Source organism: Triticum urartu, chromosome 7A, assembly GCF_056163025.1.
Source record: "Triticum urartu cultivar PI428250 chromosome 7A, HENAU_Tu73, whole genome shotgun sequence".
NCBI lineage: Eukaryota > Viridiplantae > Streptophyta > Magnoliopsida > Poales > Poaceae > Triticum > Triticum urartu.
Window position 1 is genome coordinate 151,907,274 of NC_141879.1, and position 20,482 is coordinate 151,927,755.

A 20,482-nucleotide genomic window follows, 5' to 3' on the forward strand; every position below is an offset into this window, starting at 1 on the left:
CGTGGCAAAAAAGGATAAAATCAGAACCGAACAGTGGGTTTTCAAAACTTTCTTACAAGCTCGATTTTTCTTTGTTGAGTGCTACTCAGATGTCTAAACATCGCCAAATTTAGTACGGACATCAAAAGTTAGAATTATTTAGGTTTTTTTGTTATTTCTTTCGATTTTATTGTTCACGCTCGGGAACCAAATTGCTGCGTCCATCTAAAAAAAAACTGCGTTTCGTAGTAAATGCTCTCGCCAACTCTTCCACGCAACAAGGAAAACTCTTCCAGGCAACAGCATTTGAGGGCAATACTGCACTGCACTGCTGATGGGTACGTGAAACACGAGCAAAGAGAGAAATATGTCTTTGTACTGCGTACATATCTCTGTTTCTCATTTATGTGTTTGCTTCTCCAATCAGTGCTCTGTGTAGCGCAGGGCCCCCCTGGCCTCACTCCAGCTCTAAAAACCAGGATGAGCAGCACAGCGCTGAATGCTCTGCGAGATCATAAAAGAAAGACGCTGCGAGGGTAAAGAGCATCAATGTGCATTGAATCGCCAGCCAACCAAGCAGCAGCATATCGTAAACCATGCAAGAATTTCGTCCCTTGGCACTCCACGGCTTCTGGATTGGATAAATCTCCACCAAACAAAGCCATGGCCTGGCTGCATTGCATTGCAGCGTGGGTGAAGAAACACAGAGCACAAGAAAAAGTTCTTCCTATCGCCATGGCATCTCACAGACGGTAATAATATAACCATCAAGTTAGCAGTTGGATTGTAGGACACACGCATGCAATTATCTACTCGAGCAAGTCACTCGATGCCGCTTGCAGGAGGATCACATGCAAAAGGAATCAACCCCATCAGGCTCCAGACGAGACAAACAGGTGCGAGCTGGTGGTGGTTAGACATTCAGATTTTCACCGGTGCGCTTGCCGCTAGTTCACACGGGCCACACGTATTAGGTGAGCATAGCTTTACAGGCAGGCAGCTTTGGTCACATTCGGCATAATCATACTCAGTCACAGGGAAACACAACAGCAGCGACAACAACAAACTGTTCCCCTCCAGTAATCTACATCGAAAGCCTCGACACAGGGCGTTATTATTCATCAAAGGTGGTACAACTAGCTTGTCCTCGTGAAATGCAGAGGTGAATAGGGACAGGTCCCAGAGTTCGAGCAACACAGCAGCGGTGCGATGAACCGACGCACTACACACTACACTACACTGCACTAGCATGCAGAAAGCATACATCTCCTAGCCACAAGCCCATTGCCCTAGATGGAAAGTGAACATCCCTAGGGTCCGTCTTGTACTGACATGGAGCCAGCAGCATCGCTGTGCATCAGTCTTTGTTGCGTCGCAGAGGAGGGGTACTTCGTTACTCGCAGAGCATGGTGTGGTGTGGTGTCTGTCCTGGAGATCGGCCTCCACCGCGGGGAGATCATCAAGCTCAATCCTCCCTGAAGAAAATGGAAAACGCAAAAGACCTATTGTTACATCACATCACACGGCCCAAAATGTTGAGGACAGCATTAATTTACGATGCAGTGACAACAGTACGTCCGTACATGTACAACTGCGGTGATCAAGTAGAGACATACTGTAAACGTACAAGGGTAGCCCCAACAGTAGAGTTGTGAACGTACACGGGTGGCCCTTACCAAGATGTACCAACAGTAGTTTTGTAAAGGTACACGGGTGGTCCTTACCAAGACGTACCAACAGTATTTTTGTACTTTCGACATCTGAAAGATTTCTATGATTACGAAAAGAGCTAAAATGTGCTCTCTCATAAACCCAAGCAACGGAAATCCATCTCAAGTGGAACTGCAATTACTGGTCGGTTGATTATTATTTTTAACGTCAGTTAATTGGCACAAAAAAAGGTTCCCACATTATACTGAATGTTTCTCTCTATTACATATCACGAAAAGTCTACCTTCCGTTGCTCCAGTATAATAAAGGGTACTGTGAGTCGTGAGGATTGAGAGTGGCATTTTGTTGTTGTGATTGTGAAGCTAAGTAATTTTCACCGGTGTTGCGTATTAATATTTTCACACAACCTATGTTACACTGAGTCATTGACCACATCAGAGAATGTGATACACAATCTTAGTGGTCTGCTTTTGTCATCTGTCTACTGAAGCAGACCCTAAGCGTACCAATGTGCAATATATGCATCCCAGTTAAAAGGATGCATACCAGTACTGAAGAATGCAAAATCTGCAGAAAACCAGGGCGTGTGTGTGCACAAGTGTGTGTGTGGTAATGCAACAACACAATCAGAGAACAATGTATCACATTCACCTACAGCATCAAAATGGATGTATATAGACAAATTCACTGACAAAGATCAACTCTTGCATCAACTGATATACTGACTGTCAGAACTCAGAAATAGCCCTTTTGAGAAAACAGACTAAAACAAAAACCAACCCGTACAGGAAATTGGTGTTCAGAATGCACAAAATGCAAAATCATACCATGAAATGATTGATCTTGATGTCATGAGAAGAATGTGAATGCAATCGAGGATATCAGCGTGGAGTTCCAAGACGGAGGGCAATGCTAAGATTATTCAATTATTTTCTTTGTTTGTTGTACTGACTCATATCATCAACTTCAGTTCAGCACGTGCTAAAAGAGCATCTGGACATTGATAGCTAGCTGATATCTTCTTTCCTCATGCTAGGAGAGATATTTACATTAAGGCTTAGTTTGGTATTTGCCGTGGCTTATAATCCACGGTCATAGCATTTTCTTTATAACCACAAGAAAAAAGTCCATTTTACTACCCTGAACAAAGTTGGTGGTTCACATTACCCCCCGATTTATTTTTCTGCTCGTTTCACCCCCTAGACAAACCCATACCGGACAAAAGACCCCCCCCCTGGGTGGTTTGTGTCAACTTGCAGCTGACGTGGCACTGGTCAATGGTGGTTTTGACCTGCGGGTGGGGCCCACTTGTCATCTGAAACAGGAAATTAGCGTGTGTAATTTGACATAGGCCCACTTGTCATCCTACCATCTCTCTTTTATCCCGTTCTCTGGCATTCCGCCGAGCACTTCGTGAGCTCACCGGAGAGCTCGTTGTTGGCGGCGTCAAGATCAGGAAGGCGGCCTGCGGGGGAGGCCGGTTCAGGAGACCTGCGTGCGAGGAAGCAGGACGAGGGGTCGATGCAGAACGCTGATGCGTAGAACTCCTGTATCTTCGAGGGGCCGAGGCGCGAGGCCGACGTGACCCCGGCGGTACAGCTGCACATCGGCGATGCGCTCTGGACAAGGCAGCGGAGTTTGATGCAGCGCTGTGTCTCAAGCCGCTGTCACCTGCTGCACTGCTGCTCGCCCCAACGCTTTTTTTCTTTCAAATCCGCATTGGCTACCAGCGTCGGCACGGCGATGCCGGCCTTGGGCGGCACTGGAGAGGTGAGCGGGGAATGATGGGAGGTCGAGGAGGACGGGAAGATCCCGCAGGAGATGCAAGGCGGAGAGATGGGTGCAGGGGATGTACGGGGACGACGGGATGGTCGCCGGAGGCGGCGGCCGTAGCGTGGCATCGGGGCAAGGTGGCTCGAGGCCGAATGGGTTGACGGGTACTTGTCTGGAAGCTGCGCGAGGTCAAGGCAGAGCTTATGGTGGAAGAAGAGCCGCTGGGCTAGCCAGAGTGGAGCGCATCGACGACGAGGACGTCGGTCGAAGCCGAGGAAGAACAGTACATGTGCATCGCATCTGGGGCATCCGGTGCCAATTCCTCCCACGGGGATTCTGGGCGTGCATGCGGCCGTGCTCGAGCCGCGGCGCCGGGCCACCACCCGCTCGGCCTGCCGCGCCCTCCACCGCCCCGGCGCACCACCTCGAGCCGAGGAAGAACAGGACGCGTGCGTCGCGTCTGGGGCTTCCTGCACAGATTCCTTCCGCATGGAGTCTGCGCGTGCATGCGGCCGTGCTTGAGCTGCCGCGCCGCGGCACCAGCCGCTCGGCCCACCGCGCCCTCTGCCGCCCCGGCGCACCACCACGAGCCCACTAGTCAAATACAACCTTTGACCAGCAGGTAAACCAGCCAGGGGGTCTTTTGTCCGGTATGGGTTTGTCTAGGGGGTGAAACGAGCAGAAAAATAGATCGGGGGATAATGTGAACCACCAACTTTGTTCAGGGTAGTAAAATGGACTTTTTTCTAACCACAACAGCGAAATTATACTGCTCTCTCGACAGAAATAGTCTACATCAATGTATCCAAAGTTCCATTAGTGTTGAAAAACGTCTTACATTATGGGACGGAGGGAGTAGATGAGAGTTTTCAAAAGACTGGGGGAGAACAGAACTTTTCCGGTCAACTTTTTTGTATCATAAAAGTAATAAATGTAGCCTGAAAAAGAGCAGAAATTTTAGCATGGTGACAGAGTTAGCTACTGAAACAAAGGTTGCATCAGCTTACAGGTAGGGAAGAGAACGGTAGGACCTGAGTGCTGCCACATTTGTTTTCATATTTTTTCTAGAAGTGGAAATGAATACAAAAATCCCGGGAATGTATACGGAAACAGATACTACCAAAAATGAATACAAAGGAAACACGGTGCGGACGTGGATACAAAACCAGATGTTCGCCGGAACTAAAAGACCCTTGAACAATTGAGAAAAAACACAAGCAAACTGGCGAACTATTTCAATTTATATGACTACTACAAACAAAGATCTCCTAAACCAGCCACACCCCATTGAGTCTGTTATGCTCAATCTAGTGGCTGTTTTGTATTGTTTTCTTCTTTTTTGCTGGAACCTTCAATCTAATAAGGTCTGGCCTTCAACCTGCTACTTTCTGGTTTCGTTGCTATCAATGGAACCAGGGGGTTCTTGGGCTGCCCTGTTTGTCTAAAAAAAACCATGGAAGCACCTATACACTGCAGCGAAGATGGGTAGGAGGCGTGTGGGCTGGCTTGCTGGGGATAGTGAAATGTAGAAGGGGATTAAGTTAGGTACTAATATGGGTTTTATTGAGTGCTGAACTGAGTGACGTAGCCATGGAAAAAGGGAAAGTTCTGTATTTACGGAAACGGAATTTCCGTTTCCAAGGCTGTTCAGCCGGAAAACGCCATTCCGTTTCCATTTCTGTTCCCGCTTCTGCATTTCCTCTCCATTTCCATATTTCCGTCAAAAATCCGGAAAGTTTTGGCTCCGGTCATCCCTACTTACAGGGCTCCAAGGGAATTTTCTCTACTTCCAAGAGTGCAATCCATCCAAAGAATCACGAAGTCTGCTGGACTAACAGAATCACTTTTCCAGACATGTTTTAGGTTTTAACGAATAAAAACATGTTGACACATTTTCATTCTTGCTGTAGTCTGACAATCATATCCATAGGTTTGCATGACCAATGACTTGGAACTAATTTGTCAAATACGCCCTAACATAGATTAAAAGTCAAATCAGCATTGGATCAACTGAGGTTTATCCACTTTAATAAGATGGTTTCAATGTGGAAATAGCGTAATATTACAGCACGTGCGCACAACAATTTGTATTCCAACCTAACACGTACAGAAACAATTTCATGCAAGTTGTTCTTGCAGGTCTTAAAACTTTCTGTAGCACTTTGCTCTTACTAATATTATAGCACTCAAATCTGCATAAGGATCCAATCTGTTAAGAGTTCCCAATATGGCTGATATTCAGTAGGGGGGCAAATAGTTGTCACGTAATCCCATGTTGTACATCAGCCTGTAAATGTCTTCCTTCTACCATTCTACGTTTTACGGCTATGGAATGGAGTCCCTTACTAGAACTAGCTTGGCTCTGAAAATCATTGTGCTACTTTGAAGCTTACTTGGGAGAGAAACTGAAGCACTAACTATTCCCTCATCTATTTCCTAGATAGGTGATTCACATATCAACTAACAGGATCAAATAGTTTGCATCAGATAAAATTACACCATGATTAAAGAGTGTTCAGGATCCATACCATTTGATAAGTGAGCCAAAGAGGAAATGCTGCATGATGGGCACCTTCTCAAGCACTTCAGCCTTGTACATCTTGAGCAGCCCACTGTTCACCTTCTTCCAGTTCGGCACCGCGCTGATATCATCCAACATCGGTGAATGCTCCGCAAAGGGCCCCTTCTTCACTTTTTTCACATACATGACGCACGCCAGGTACATGTACTCCTTCGAGAAGTTCTCCAAGATATCCGGGTTGTGGATCGACTTGGGTTTCATGTACTTGTGATCAATCAGTTGTGCAGCCCCAAACACAAAGGGCAGGAAATGGTAATCATCTAGCCCCCAGACGCCGTGCGAGCCCGCAGGCTCCAGCAGGTACGTGTCCTGCAGCGTGCGCATGAGGTCGAGGTAGGAAGCAAACACCCGTAGCACGACGGCGGGGTAATCGGGCTCGGTGATGAGCCCGAGCCGGGCCAGGCAGTAGAGGAAGGCGGCGAAGTTGGTCTCGTGCCCCGTGCCGTAGTCGATGCGGGTGCCGTTGCCGAAGGAGTCGAGGAGGTACGGCGCGAGCTCGACCTCGGCGCCGGCCAGGTCCGAGGGGGACGCGGCGGTGGCTGTGATGGGGGCGATCAGCTCGTTGACGGAGTCGCCGAGCTTCTCGTGCCAGAGGCGGAAGGCGGGGTTCCCGTAGCGGGAGCTGTGCGGGAACGGCGGGGTGGAGGCGACGAAGGCGGAGAGCGCGGAGATGAGGTCGAGGAGGGCGGAGACGGCGGGGGAGGGAGGGGAGGGGAGCGGGTCGGAGAGCTTGCGGCCGTGCACGGAGGCGGAGAGCGAGGCGACGAAGCCGAGGAAGTGGCGGCCGTGGGTGGAGTCCTTGAAGCGGGCGATGTCGTCGGGGGACGCGATGCGCTTGGCAGGGGCCTGGAAGGCGAAGGGCGGCGAGGCGGGCGGCACCGGCAGGGGCTGCGGGACCGGGGAGAGGACGATGGCGGCGGTGTTGGTGGGCGCGTTGATGGCCGGCATGCGGATGGGGCGGTAGGCGGGCGGCGGGGAGTCCCCGGTCCAGGGGGCGGGGGCGGGCGCCGCGGCGGGCGCGCCGCAGGAGCGGCAGAGCGGGGTGTGGATGTGGCCGGCGTGGGAGGGAGGCGAGGTGGACGACGCGGCGGCTTGGGGGGTCGATTCGGGGTTGGACATGGCTGCCGGTGGCGGGGGATCGCGGGCGGGGAGCTCTGCTCTGGGTCGGTGAGGAGGGGATACTTGGGGGAGGCAGGCACTGACGCCGGAGGAGAAGAGTCGTGACACGCGGAAAGGGAATGGCTGCTTCCCTTGGGCCGTGTAAGAGCATTTGGGCCAGACTGGAAGGATGGGATGTCCTCCTTTCGGCTCTTTGATAGAGTGCTCCCACTGCTTAAAAAAAAGATAAGAGTGCTCTGGCGAAAGCACTAGTTAAGAGGTAGCTCATGTGCTGACAAATGGCACACTGTACGTCACTTGTCGCAACCTGGGTGTTTTATTTCTAGCTTCATTTAATCAAATATTATATTTCTTCAACCATGCGTAAATGCCGAATCATTTTAACCGTTGGATTTCTTGCGTCGAGATCTTCGAAACTAGATCGAATGGTAATAACTTCCTACAAACTTTCTTTTAGTAAAAAACAAGAAAAACAAAAACCAAAAAACCTAGAATAAAAAAAGTCTGATAAAAATGAAAAAAATCCTTAACCAAAGAAATAAAACAGAGAAAAAAATGGGAGCCCGAAGCACGATTGCGGGTTTTTCACCTTTTTCAGTTTTAGAAGCACACATTTTTTCCCCAAGAAATACATCTGTGAGTAACAAAAATATGCTTTTTGTGGAAACACATATTTTTTCGTTTTCCGAGAAGCACAACTCACAGAAGAAAATGTGTGCTTTCACGAGAAGCAAGCACAACCTTTTTTTGACAAGCACGCGCGGAAGTAAATCTATACTTCTCATGAAAACATTATTGTTCCCTTTCAAGAAGAACAACTATGCTTCTCGCGGAAGTGAATTTGTGCTTCAACGAGTGCTTCCATCAAGAAACAAATATGTGCTTCTCGTGGAAGCACAAGTTTTTTTCTTTTCATAAAAGAATATTTACTCAAAAACATAGGAAAAATGACAAAGGCCAAAAAAGGATAAAAATACTCATCTAAAACTTGAAAATGCATATAGAGAAATAAAAAGAACAAAATCTAAAGGGGCCGCCCTAATGCAACACCTGGCGGCGGCTGGGCGCACTCGCATTCGAAGAAAGTGACCCTTGCGGGTAACCTTGGATACGTGCTCCAGCCAGTACACTTTGGCGTGTAGGCCTAAGTGTACCCCTCTCGTGCACATGTCCTCAGTATGGTTCGACCCTTGGTGGATTTTCTCCCACCGGTTTTTAGAAAGTTCTAGAATCTTAACTTACCTAGAATTTTTCTTTTTCTTTGTTTTTCCTTCTGGTTTTTTCTTTCTTTTATTTTTGGCCCATTCTTTTCATTTTTTATGTACTTTTTATTTTATTTTTCTTTCTTTTTTCCTTTTGTTATTTTATGAACATCTTTTAAATTCATAAACAATTTTAGAAATCATGGTTTTTTTGAAATAATGAACAATTTACTTTTTCTTTTCCTTTTTTCATTTTGCATACATCTTTCAAATTATTGACCACTTTTTAAAATCATGAACATTTTTCTAATATGGGAACATTTTTCGAAGTCATGAACATCTTGACATGTGTGAACATTTTTCTTATTCCTAAACATTTTTCAAATTCGCAAACATTTGCTAAAACGGCTGATCATCTTTTGAATCGATGAGTATTTTGGGAACACATTTTGAAATTCTCGGACGTTATTTTTTTACTTTTGACGAACTTTTTTTGAAATGTATGAATATTTTTTGTATCAATGATTTATTTTTAGAAATTCTGGGCGAAACACAACCCTATTTGGTGCCCAGCTAATCTTGCAAGTCAGCGCCAGTGCGCAAAGGCACCGTATAGGAGGTCTCCGAAACAAAGTAAACGAGCCGGTCCATTTGTAGTTAGGACAGGTGACTACAATACCTATTTTTTAGAGAGAATGTCGTGCTTTATTCATCAAGGATAATTACAAGAGAGTCCTCACGGATACAACTGGGGTTACATAAAATATAGAGTAACTAGAGGGTTCCTGACCAAATTTGGGAACCCTCTAGAAGTTTCCTAACCCGGTTTTTCTCTTTATGTGATTTTCTTTACTTTTTTTCCTTTTTCTATTTTTTATTTTAAAAAACTCAAAAATTTGAAAAGATGTTTAAAAAACGTTCACATTTGAAAAAAGAACTTAAAAATTATTTTTGTTTTAAAATTTTGCTCAAAAATTCAATAACTATACTTGTTTTAAAAAATGTTTGGGAACTTTAAACATCGTTCTGAATTTTAAAACGGTCCCGTGTTCAAAATTATGTTGAAAAATTCAAAAAATGATTGCATTTTCAGAAAATATTCATAATTTCAAAAGTTATCCTTGTTTTAAAAATGTTCATAATTACATGACAAAAGATCGTGCGATTAACTAAGGATCAGTCAGCTGAATCCAATGCTTTTCTATCTTATATATCTGATATTACGAAGGAAAATCATAGACAACACAGAGGAAGGAGGACTTCGATACTCCCTTCGTTTCAAATTATTTATCGCAGGAATGAATGTATCTAGACGTATTTTAGTTCTAGATACATCCATTTGTATCTATTTTTTGGACAAGTAATTTTAGACGAAGGGAGTACAAAACGATATGTAAAAAGTTACATTGGAAATCATATCGATCGTCTTCTTCCTTCGATAGTTCGCCGTCCACTCGGGCATGAACTTGTGAAGTTTGGATTTTTAATCGCCTCTCTATCAAAGACAATAGCACCAGCAGCAACATCCAGTGTGTCCAGAAGCTCCCCCGAAAATAAACATGCATGGAAAGTCATTGATACTCGCATACTGCGATGCATGACAACTCACACGGAGTACAATACAACCTCTGCTGCTTCGGAAAACACATTGCAACGGGTACGGATCAAACAAGTAAATGCAACAAAGTGAACTACACTACTACAATGGACTGAAAAATAAATGGAGGAGGGCATTTATTTCTCCTCCGGATCTCATGCAGCGAGAGTGCGAGACCATCCAGTTTGCCTGCTCCCACGGCGTCTACACCAGCGTCCTGCACTGCGACGTGGTCGGGTCCCACAGCGCCGGCAGCAGGTACTTCCTCCCGCTCAGCCCGACGGCGTTGTAGCTCGCGCCGGTGGCCCGGTCCACGAGCAGCCTCCCCGTGTAGCCGGGGTAGGCGCCGCTCCCGAAGATGCCGGCGCACGCCGTGGCGGCCTCCGGCCCGGCGCCGTCTGCATCATTGCCCTGGTAGTACCCGTCGCCGTAGGGGTTGGTCACCGTGCCGGCGAGGAGCGCGGCGAGGCTGATCACCATGCCGTCCGTTCCCACGTCGCCGCTGGGCGGCACGAGCGGCGGGGCCTGGGGCCCGTACGACGGCCGGTGGAACGGCCACGCGCACTGGCCGGGGCACTGCTGGGCCGGGTTGCCCACCCACAGGTACGCGTACCTCGCCCTGCCGTGCGCGCCGGCGGTGGCGTGGTCGTGGGCGCCGCACCGGGACATGCAGAAGGGCGCCACGAGGACGTCGGGCGCCGTGAGCACGGCGGTGATGGCGCCGCGGTGGTGCCCCGCGCCCCTCGCCAGCGCCGTGACGTTCTCCAGCGAGAGGGACCGGCCCAGCGACATGCGCTCGTCGAGGAGCTCCCGGCCGAGCCTCAGCCGCGCGCCACCGCCGCGGTACAGCGAGACGGTGCGCCACCAGGACGCCACGGACGGCTCGGCGGCGCCGCGCGGGGCCGGCGCCGAGACCGACCGCACGAAGTCGGCGACGACGGCGCGCTGCGCCGGTGCGAAGCGGCCGTAGTAGAGGACGTTGACCTTGACCGTGAGGTTCCCCGTGAGCAGCGCGCCGCCGTGGTCCCGGAGCACGATCGGGTCGGGCTTCACCAGGAACAGCGTCCGCGGGCTGTACGCCGCGCACCGCGGCGCCGCGGCGGCGACGAGGAGGGAGAAGAGGCAGAGCAGTGGCAGCAACGACGCCGTCTTGCGGTCGCCCATGGCGTGCAGGATCAACGATCGAGCTGGTTCTGGCTGTGGCTGACTGGCTGTGACTCGTGGTGTGCTTGGCTGCTTGCTGACTTGTGTGCGCTTGATGAGGTTGTCGATCTATCAGGGTCTGCCGGGGGGCTTAAATAGCAGCCCGGAGCGTATGGGGCGTAAAGACGACGACGTGAATACGTGACGGTGTGTGTGGGGGGCTTTGGCGCGTCAAAGGAGTTGAAGAAACCCATGGCAGGCGCGTGCATTCGTCCGGTTCCGCGGTTCTGGGTTTGAGTTCGTTGTTCGGGGAATGTCTGTGCCACTTGGGTACCAACGTGTCCGCAACAATTTTCTTTGCTGATTTACGAGCTTTCGAAGGTGGATTGAGATATACTACTACCATCGGTGCAGAAGTGGCTTTGTTGTTACTAGTACATGCAATGCACGTTTTTCTTTCTTTCTTTGAACACTACGTGTAATGCACGTTAATATTTGGAAGAAGGTTAATTGCACGTTCATATTAGGTAGGATACCAATTATGCGTTAATTTACTCACAAAAAAAATTATGCACTAATTTTGTGATTAGCATAGAGGTTGATATTTAGGATGATATTACTTTCATGCTAAATATGTTGAATACTCACCATTCGAGCAATCTAGATTGTTGGATTGTAATGATTTTATGGCTGAGGTTAACTGGATCCGTCCTTTTGGGTCTTTTCGTATTAACCAGTAAATGTGTACGCCGAATCCACGTTGTAATACGTATTAGAGAGGAAATTAATTGCATATTTATATTAGGTAGGATATTATTTACGTGTTAATTACATGATTATCATAGACTTTGATATTTGGCAAGATATTAATTGCATGCTAAACATGCTGAGTGCTCACCATTGAAGTAATCTAGGTCGTTGGATTCATGATTTGATGGCCGATAATAATTGGATCTACCCCTTTCAGACATTTTATATTGGTAGGGATAAATATAGATATAGATTATATTGATATATGTACAAATATAGATATAGATGTAGATAAAGATTCATTCAAAGCTAGCTTGAAAAAGAAAAAAAGCACAGAAGGAAATATCTATATACAAAAGATATGAACCAACCCAACATAAGTTATGTAGGGAGTTAGGGCATCTACAACCGGAGCAGGCAAAAGTGAGCCCCAAAATATCCGCATACGCTTTTAAGTGCGTTCGCGGACAATGACAGGTCACCTTTCAAATGTCCGTGTGCACAATTGTCTCCCTCACTTAGCAAATCTTCAAATCCATACAGTGTTATGCAATGTTAAAATAACACACATAGTTCATCTAGATCAACACACATAGCATAGGGGAGTTCATATATGACATCAGACTATCAAAAATCGGCATGTTCTACTAGCTATGAATTATATGGCTATCGAGAAAGTTCCCGACGGATCCCTTGCCCTTGTCATCTTCATCACGGAAATAACGGTCGAAGACGTAATATGGATCGAGCCAGATCTCCTCACTGGCAAAACTGTCCAATCCGTCACCCGTCCTCCTCCTCCTTTTCCACCTCTTCTTGTCACATTTGCTAAGGATTTAACCTGAGTGTAGATTTTATTAATGAAGATTAATTTCACAAGGACCTTTTCCATTTGCCTCTGTATAGACGTGCTCATTAGGAATTTATTCAAATGGAGCACCTTTGTGCAAAGGTTTTAACAGAAGAACACATGCACTTGACTGATACCTGGAGTTACATTTGGGTTATTGATAATTTTCTTTCCATAGGGCCTACAAAGTATTGATTGATTCTCAACCCTGCCCCCTCATTTTAACTGAATTTGGAAGAGTTCTTGTCAATCTAAACTTGAACTATTCTTTTGGTTGATTCTGCATGACAGACTTAACATAAGTTTGCTGAGGAGGAACCAATTTGTGCTTCCGAGTTACAACTGTGCCACTCTACAATGCCCACAAGAGGAAACCCTCCTCATATGTTTTGGGATTGTATATTTGCTCAAATGTGTTGGAATTTTGTCAGCCCTAGTAGAAGACAAAACCTATCAACCTTTAAGGCTTTTGCTCATCTTAGAAGCAAGTTCAATGTACCTTTTTTGATGGAGATTATCACCATTGCATTATGGGTTATCTAAATGATCAGTCATAGCTTTCCTGCGGAGGTTAAGAATTAAGAAGAAATATGGTCTAGCCTTCAATTCTTTATTTTTTTTGCGAACAAGCCCTCAAATCTATTAAGAAGCCCAACCAATTACAATTAGCACCCCACAAAGAAGAAAATTACAATGAAGACCCCAGGGAGCCACACAGGCTATCTCACTGAAATGAGTCGCTGCACGCCGCGGCGTCGCGGCTCCGCATATTCGCCGGCGATCCTCCATGGTAGAAGGGAAGTCAACAATCTTAGGCCCCAAGGACCAACACCCCATGATGACCCACAAGTATAGGGGATCTATCATAGTCCTTTCGATAAGTAAGAGTGTCGAACCCAACGAGGAGCAGAAGGAAATGATAAGCGGTTTTCAGCAAGGTATTCTCCGCAAGCACTGAAAATATAGGTAACAGATAGTTTTGTGATAAGATAATTTGTAACGAGCAACAAGTAACAAAAGTAAAGAAAGTGCAGCAAGGTGGCCCAGTCCTTTTTGTAGCAAAGGACAAGCCTGGACAAATTCTTATATAGAGAAAAGCGCTCCCGAGGACATATGGGAATTATCGTCAAGCTAGGTTTCATCACGATCATATGATTCGCGTTCGGTACTTTGATAATCTGATATGTGGGTGGACCGGTGCTTGGGTGTTGTCCTTACTTGGACAAGCATCCCACTTATGATTAACCTCTATTGCAAGCATCCGCAACTACAACAAAAGTATTAAGGTAAACCTAACCATAGCATGAAACATATGGATCCAAATCAGCCCCTTATGAAGCAACGCATAAACTAGGGTTTAAGTTTCTGTCACTCTAGCAACCCATCATCTACTTATTACTTCCCAATGCCTTCCTCTAGGCCCAAATAATGGTGACGTGTCATGTAGTCGACGTTCACATAACACCACTAGAGGAGAGACAACATACATCTCATCAAAATATCGAACGAATACCAAATTCACATGACCACTAATAGCAAGACTTCTCCCATGTCCTCAGGAACAAACATAACTACTCACAAAGCATATTCCTGTTCATAATCAGAGGGGTATTAATGTGCATATAGGATCTGAACATATGATCTTCCACCAAATAAACCAACTAGCATCAACTACAAGGAGTAATTAACACTACTAGCAACCCACAGGTACCAATCTCAGACTTAGAGACAAGAATTGGATACAAGAGATGAACTAGGGTTTGAGAAGAGATGGTGCTGGTGAAGATGTTGATGGAGATTGACCCCATCCCGATAAGAGGATCGTTGGTGATGACGATGGCGATGATTTCCACCTCCCGGAGGGAAGTTTCCCCGGCAGAACAGCTCCGCCGGAGCCCTAGATTGGTTCCGCCTCGTGGCGGCGGAGTCTTGTCCCGAAAGCTGGCTTATGATTTTTTTCTCACCAAAAGACTCCATATAGCAGAAGATGGGCATCGGAGGGCCACCAGGGGGGCCACGAGGCAGGGGGGCGCGCCCCCACCCTCGTGGGCAGGGTGTGGCCCCCCTCCGGAACTTCTTGCGCTCGGTATTTTTTATATATTCTGAAAATGACTTCCGTGAAGTTTCAGGACTTTTGGAGCTGTGCAGAATAGGTCTCTAATATTTGCTCCTTTTCCATCCCAGAATCCCAGCTGCCGGCATTCTCCCTCTTTATGTAAACCTTGTAAAATAAGAGAGAATAGGCATGAGTATTGTGACATAATGTGTAATAACAGCCCATAATGCAATAAATATCGATATAAAAGCATGATGCAAAATGGACGTATCAACTCCCCCAAGCTTAGACCTCGCTTGTCCTCAAGCGAAAGCCGAAATCGAAAGATATGTGCACATGTTTAGAGATAGAGGTGTCGATAAAAATAAAATACGGACATGAGGGCATCATGATCATTCTTAGAACAACAACTTATATAATTCTTGTCATATGATCTCTTATGCTAGAGTAATAATTTAATCACAATTTCAAGTATGAATCATAAACTTCATTAAAAACTAACAAACTATAATCTCAGTCATTGGAGCAATTGCAATTTATCATAACATAAGAAAGAGTCAATATAAGAGCTTTTCAGCAAGTCCACATACTCAACTATCATATAGTCTTTCACAATTGCTAACACTCGCGCAATACTTATGGGTATGGAGTTTTAATCGGACACAGAGAAAGATAGGGGCTTATAGTTTTGCCTCCCAACGTTTTACCTCAAGGGTAATGTCAACAATAATAGTTCATGAAAACTCACATCCAGTTAGCCATATATACCAGGATCTTTTCAACATGTTGTGCTTGCCAAAAGATAAAATGTAAAAAAGGAAAGGTGAAGATCACCATGACTCTTATGCAAGGTAGGAGATAAAAGTAAAAGATAGGCCCTTCGCAGAGGGAAGCAGAGGTTGTCATGCGCTTTTATGGTTGGATGCACAAAATCTTAATGCAAAAGAACATCACTTTATATTGCCACTTGTGATATGGACCTTTATTATGCAGTCTGTCGCTTTTATTTCTTCCATATCACACGATCGTATAAAGCTTATTTTCTCCCACACTAATAAGTCATACATATTTAGAGAGCAATTTTTATTGCTTGCATCGATGACAACTTACTTGGAGGATCTTACTCAATCCATAGGTAGATATGGTGGACTCTCATGGCAAAACTGGTTTAAGGGTGTTTGGAAGCACAAGTAGTATCTCTACTTGGTGTAAAGAATTTGGCTAGCATGAGGGAAAGACAAGCTCAATCATGTTGGATGATCCATGACAATATAATTTATCTCAGATGTAAGAAAACATAACCCATTACGTTGTCTTCCTTGTCCAACGTCAACTCTTTAGCATGTCATATTTTAATGAGTGCTCACAATCATAAAAGATGTCTGAGATAGTATATTTGTATGTGAAGACCTCTCTTTCTTTATTACTTCCTAATTGCAACTATGACCAAAACTATGTTTGTCAACTCTCAACAACTTTTATTCATCATACTTTTTATTTGTGAGCTCATTACTCTCCATAAGATCTATATGATCTCTTTGTTTCTTTTTATTTCTTTCTCTTTTATTTTATTCCCTCAAGATCATGGCAAAATAATCAAGCCCTTGACTCAAGCCCTTGACTCAACACTAATCTTTATTATATAGCTCACGGACTCGATTACATAGAAGGATCATAAAGCAAAACTCACAACTAGATCATACTAAAACTTTATTCTACTAGATCAAGATATTATCAAAATGATTGAACTAAGAAAACGGTAAAGATAAAAGTGATGGTGATACGATACCGGGGCACTCTCCCAAGCTTGGCAGTTGCCAAGGGGAGTGTCCATACTAGATACTCAGTTCTTCTTTGTTGGTGAAGAAGGTGATAGTTTTGTTGATGGCGTAGGCTTCTTCCTTAATTTGTGCTTGAGGACAGAATTTTGGTCCCTTAGGTCCTCAATCTCCTGCTCCAGGCTTAGTATCTTTTTGCATAGTTCTTGCTTGTTTTCCCGCAAGAGGCGAAAAGGGATAAACTCGATCTTAGGTTTCTTTACTCTATCCGGGAGGCTTGACTTTTTGAACTCCACATGCATGTCCCCAGGTTGAGGTAATGGGACTTCATCTTCTTCTGAGCTCGTCTCCTCCCTTCCCTTGGGTTCATAGTCCTCTTCTTCTTCCGTAGTCCAACCATAATGCTCCACATCCCCATAGACCTTAGGATCTGCGAGGTAGTCAGCCACATAGCTTTCTCCTTCCGACTCCTGGGACGACATGTTGTTCTAATCTGCAGCAGGACAGCTCAAAACAAAGACAGGAGATATTTGCATGATACATGAGTCAAAACCTCTAGGAGATTATATAATGAATTTTTACTGACAAAAATACGTAACGTGTAAGAAAACGGAGTCCGGAGAGCGCACGAGGTGCCCACGAGGCATGGGGCGCACCCAGGGGGTAGGGCGCGCCCTCCACCCTCGTGGAGCCCTCGTGTCCTTCCCGGACTGCTTCTTATTTTTCTTTTTTCTAAATATTCCAAAATGGAAGAAAATTGCCATTAGAACTGTTTTGGAGTTGGTTTACTTACCGTACCACATACCTATTCCTTTTCGGAGTCTGAAACGTTTCGGAAAGTGTCCCTTATGTATTCCTTCGGGGTTACGGTTTCAATAACATTGGTTTCAACATTTATAGGATTACCTGAGATATAATGTTTAATTCTTTGACCGTTCACCACCTTCGGATTTGTGCCTTTGAAGTTGTTGATTTTTATGGCACCGGAATGATAGACCTCCTCGATAACATAAGGACCTTTCCGTTTAGAGAGAAGTTTTCCTGCAAAAATCTTAAACGAGAGTTGTATAGCAATACATAGTCACCTACATTAAACTCACGCTTTTGTATCCTTTTGTCATGCCATCTTTTAACTTTTTCTTTAAACAATTTGGCATTCTCATAGGCTTGGGTTCTCCATTCATCAAGTGAGCTAATGTCAAATAACCTCTTCTCACCGGCAAGTTTGAAATCATAATTGAGCTCTTTAATAGTCCATTATGCCTTATGTTCTAGTTCGAGAGGTAAGTGACATGCTTTTCCATAAACCATTTTATACGGAGACATACCCATAGGATTTTTATACGCAGTTCTATAGGCCCATAATGCATCATCAAGTTTCTTAGACCAATTCTTTCTAGATCTATTAATAGTCTTTTGCAAAATTAATTTGAGTTCTCTATTACTCAATTCTACTTGACCACTAGATTGTGGGTGATAAGGAGATGCAATTCTATGATTAACATCATATTTAGCAAGCATTTTACGGAAAGCACCATGAATAAAATGTGAACCACCGTTAGTCATTAAATATCTAGGGACTCCAAACCTTGGAAAAATAACTTCTTTAAGCATCTTAATAGAGGTGTTATGATCAGCACTACTAGTTGGAATAGCTTCTACCCACTTAGTAACGTAATCAAAAGCAACTAAAATATGTGTGTATCCATTGGAGGCAGGAAAAGGTCCCATATAATCAAAGCCCCAAACATCAAATGGTTCAATAACAAGTGAATAATCCATAGGCATTTCTTGACGTCTACTAATATTACCAATTCTTTGACATTCATCACAAGATACAACAAACTTACGGGCATCCTTGAAGAGAGTAGGCCAATAAAAACCGGATTGCAATACCTTATGTGCAGTTCTATCTCCAGCATGGTGTCCTCCATAAGCTTTGGAGTGACACTTCCGTAGGATCTGTTCCTGTTCATGCTCAGGTACACAACGTCTAATAACACCATCTACTCCTTCTTTATAAAGATGTGGGTCATCCCAAAAGTAATGTATCAAATCATAGAAAAACTTTTTCTTTTGCTGGTATGTGAAACTAGGTGGTATAAATTTAGCAACAATATAATCAGCATACCATGGAGCAGTACGAGAAGCATTTATGACATTTAATTGTTCATCAGGAAAGCTATCATCAATAGGCAGTGCGTCATCAAGAACATTCTCTAGCCTAGACAAGTTGTCTGCAACGGGGTTCTCAGCTCCCTTTCTATCAATAATATGCAAATCAAATTCTTGTAGCAAGAGAACCCATCTAATGAGTCTAGGTTTAGCATCTTTCTTTTCCATAAGATATTTAATAGCAGCATGATCCGTGTGAATAGTTACTTTAGAATCAACAATATAAGGTCTGAACTTATCACAAGCAAATACAACTGCTAAGAATTCTTTTTCAGTAGTAGCATAATTTCTCTGAGCATTGTCTAGAGTTTTACTAGCATATTGAATAACATTTAATTTCTTATCAACTCTTTGCCCTAGAACAGCACCTATAGCATAATCACTAGCGTCACACATAATTTCAAAGGGTAAATTCCAATCAGGTGGCTGAACAATAGGTATAGAGATCAATGCTCTCTTAAGTATTTCAAATGCTTCTACGCAATCATCATAAAAAACAAATGGTATATCTTTTTGTAATAAATTAGTCAGAGGTCGACAATTTTTTTGAGAAGTCCTTAATGAACCTCCTATAAAAACCGGCGTGACCAAGGAAACTTCTTATACCTTTGATGTCCTTGGGACATGGCATCTTTTCAATAGCATCAACCTTAGCTTTATCAACTTCAATACCTCTTTCAAAAAATTTATGCCCCAAGACAATACCTTCATTAACCATAAAGTGGCACTTCTCCCAATTCAAGACAAGGTTAGTTTCTTCACATCTCTGCAAAACTCGATCAAGGTTGCTTAAGCAATCATCAAAAGAGGATCCATAGACGAAGAAATCATCCATGAAAACCTCACAAATCTTTTCACAAAAGTCAGAGAATATAGCCATCATGCATCTTTGAAAGGTAGCAGGTGCATTACATAAACCAAAAGGCATACGTCTATAAGGAAAAGTACCGAACGGGCAAGTAAAAGTGGTATTAGATTGATCATCAGCTGACACATATATTTGAGAGAAACCAGAAAAACCATCTAGAAAGCAAAATGTGTATGTTTGGATAATCTTTCTAGAATTTGATCAATAAAAGGTAAGGGCTAATGATCTTTTTTAGTAGCCTTATTTAATTTGCGGAAATCAATTACCATCCTATAACCTGTAATAAGTCTTTGTTGAATCAATTCATCTTTATCATTAGGAACGACAGTAATACCTCCCTTTTTAGGGACACAATGGACAGGACTTACCCACTGACTATCAGCAATGGGATAAATTGTACGTGCCTCAAGGAGCTTTAGTATTTCCTTTCTTACCACTTCTTTCATCTTAGGATTCAGTCCTTGGTGATCACGAACTAGTTTGGCGTCTTTCTCCAAATTTATTTTGTGTTGACATAGTGTGGGACTAATGCCCTTAAGATCATCGAGAGTATATCCAATAGCAGCACGGTGCTTCTTCAGAGTTTTCAATAATCTCTCTTCTTCATGCTCTGAAAGGTTAGCACTAATAATAACAGGATATATCTTTTTCTCATCAAGTTAGGCATATTTAAGAGTATCAGGTAACGGTTTGAGATCAAACACGAGATCACCCTTGGGTGGAGGAGGATCCCCTAGGATTTCAACAGGCAAATTGTGTTTCAGGATGGGTTCTTGTTTAAAGAATACTTCATCTATTTCCCTTCTTTCATTCATAAACATATCATTTTCATGGTCTAGCAAATATTGTTCTAAAGGATCACTAGGAGGTACGGCAATAGAAGCAAGACCAATAATTTTATCTTTACTAAGCAATTCCTCTTCACGGTGTTGTCTACAAA

At 44.3% G+C, this 20,482-nt stretch overlaps 1 protein-coding gene and 1 pseudogene across 2 annotated transcripts; both read right to left on the minus strand.

Annotated features, from left to right (window-relative positions):
* Positions 1–1,033: 1,033 nt before the first annotated feature.
* LOC125519676 (phosphotyrosyl phosphatase activator (PTPA) family protein) lies at positions 1,034–7,265 on the minus strand. Of its 2 annotated transcripts, XM_048684405.2 has the most exons (2): positions 5,952–7,255; positions 1,034–1,454 (listed from the first exon to the last, which is right to left on the minus strand). In XM_048684405.2, exons 1-2 carry the CDS (start codon positions 7,121–7,123, stop codon positions 1,445–1,447), a joined length of 1,182 nt encoding a protein of 393 aa, XP_048540362.1. In that variant the 5' UTR covers positions 7,124–7,255; the 3' UTR covers positions 1,034–1,444. The 2 variants fall into 2 exon arrangements, with proteins under 2 accessions (XP_048540362.1, XP_087394110.1); XM_087537984.1 differs by lacking the exon at positions 1,034–1,454 and having other exon boundaries at positions 4,145–7,265.
* Positions 7,266–9,743: 2,478 nt separating this feature from the next.
* Positions 9,744–11,180, minus strand: LOC125519677 (protein EXORDIUM-like 2 pseudogene; annotated as a pseudogene).
* Between the last annotated feature and the right edge of the window lie 9,302 nt (positions 11,181–20,482).

Coding starts and splice junctions, on each gene's coding strand:
- LOC125519676 (XM_087537984.1), bottom strand. CDS start 7,123: ATGTCCAACCCCGAATCGACCCCCCAAGCCGCCGCGTCGTCCACCTCG.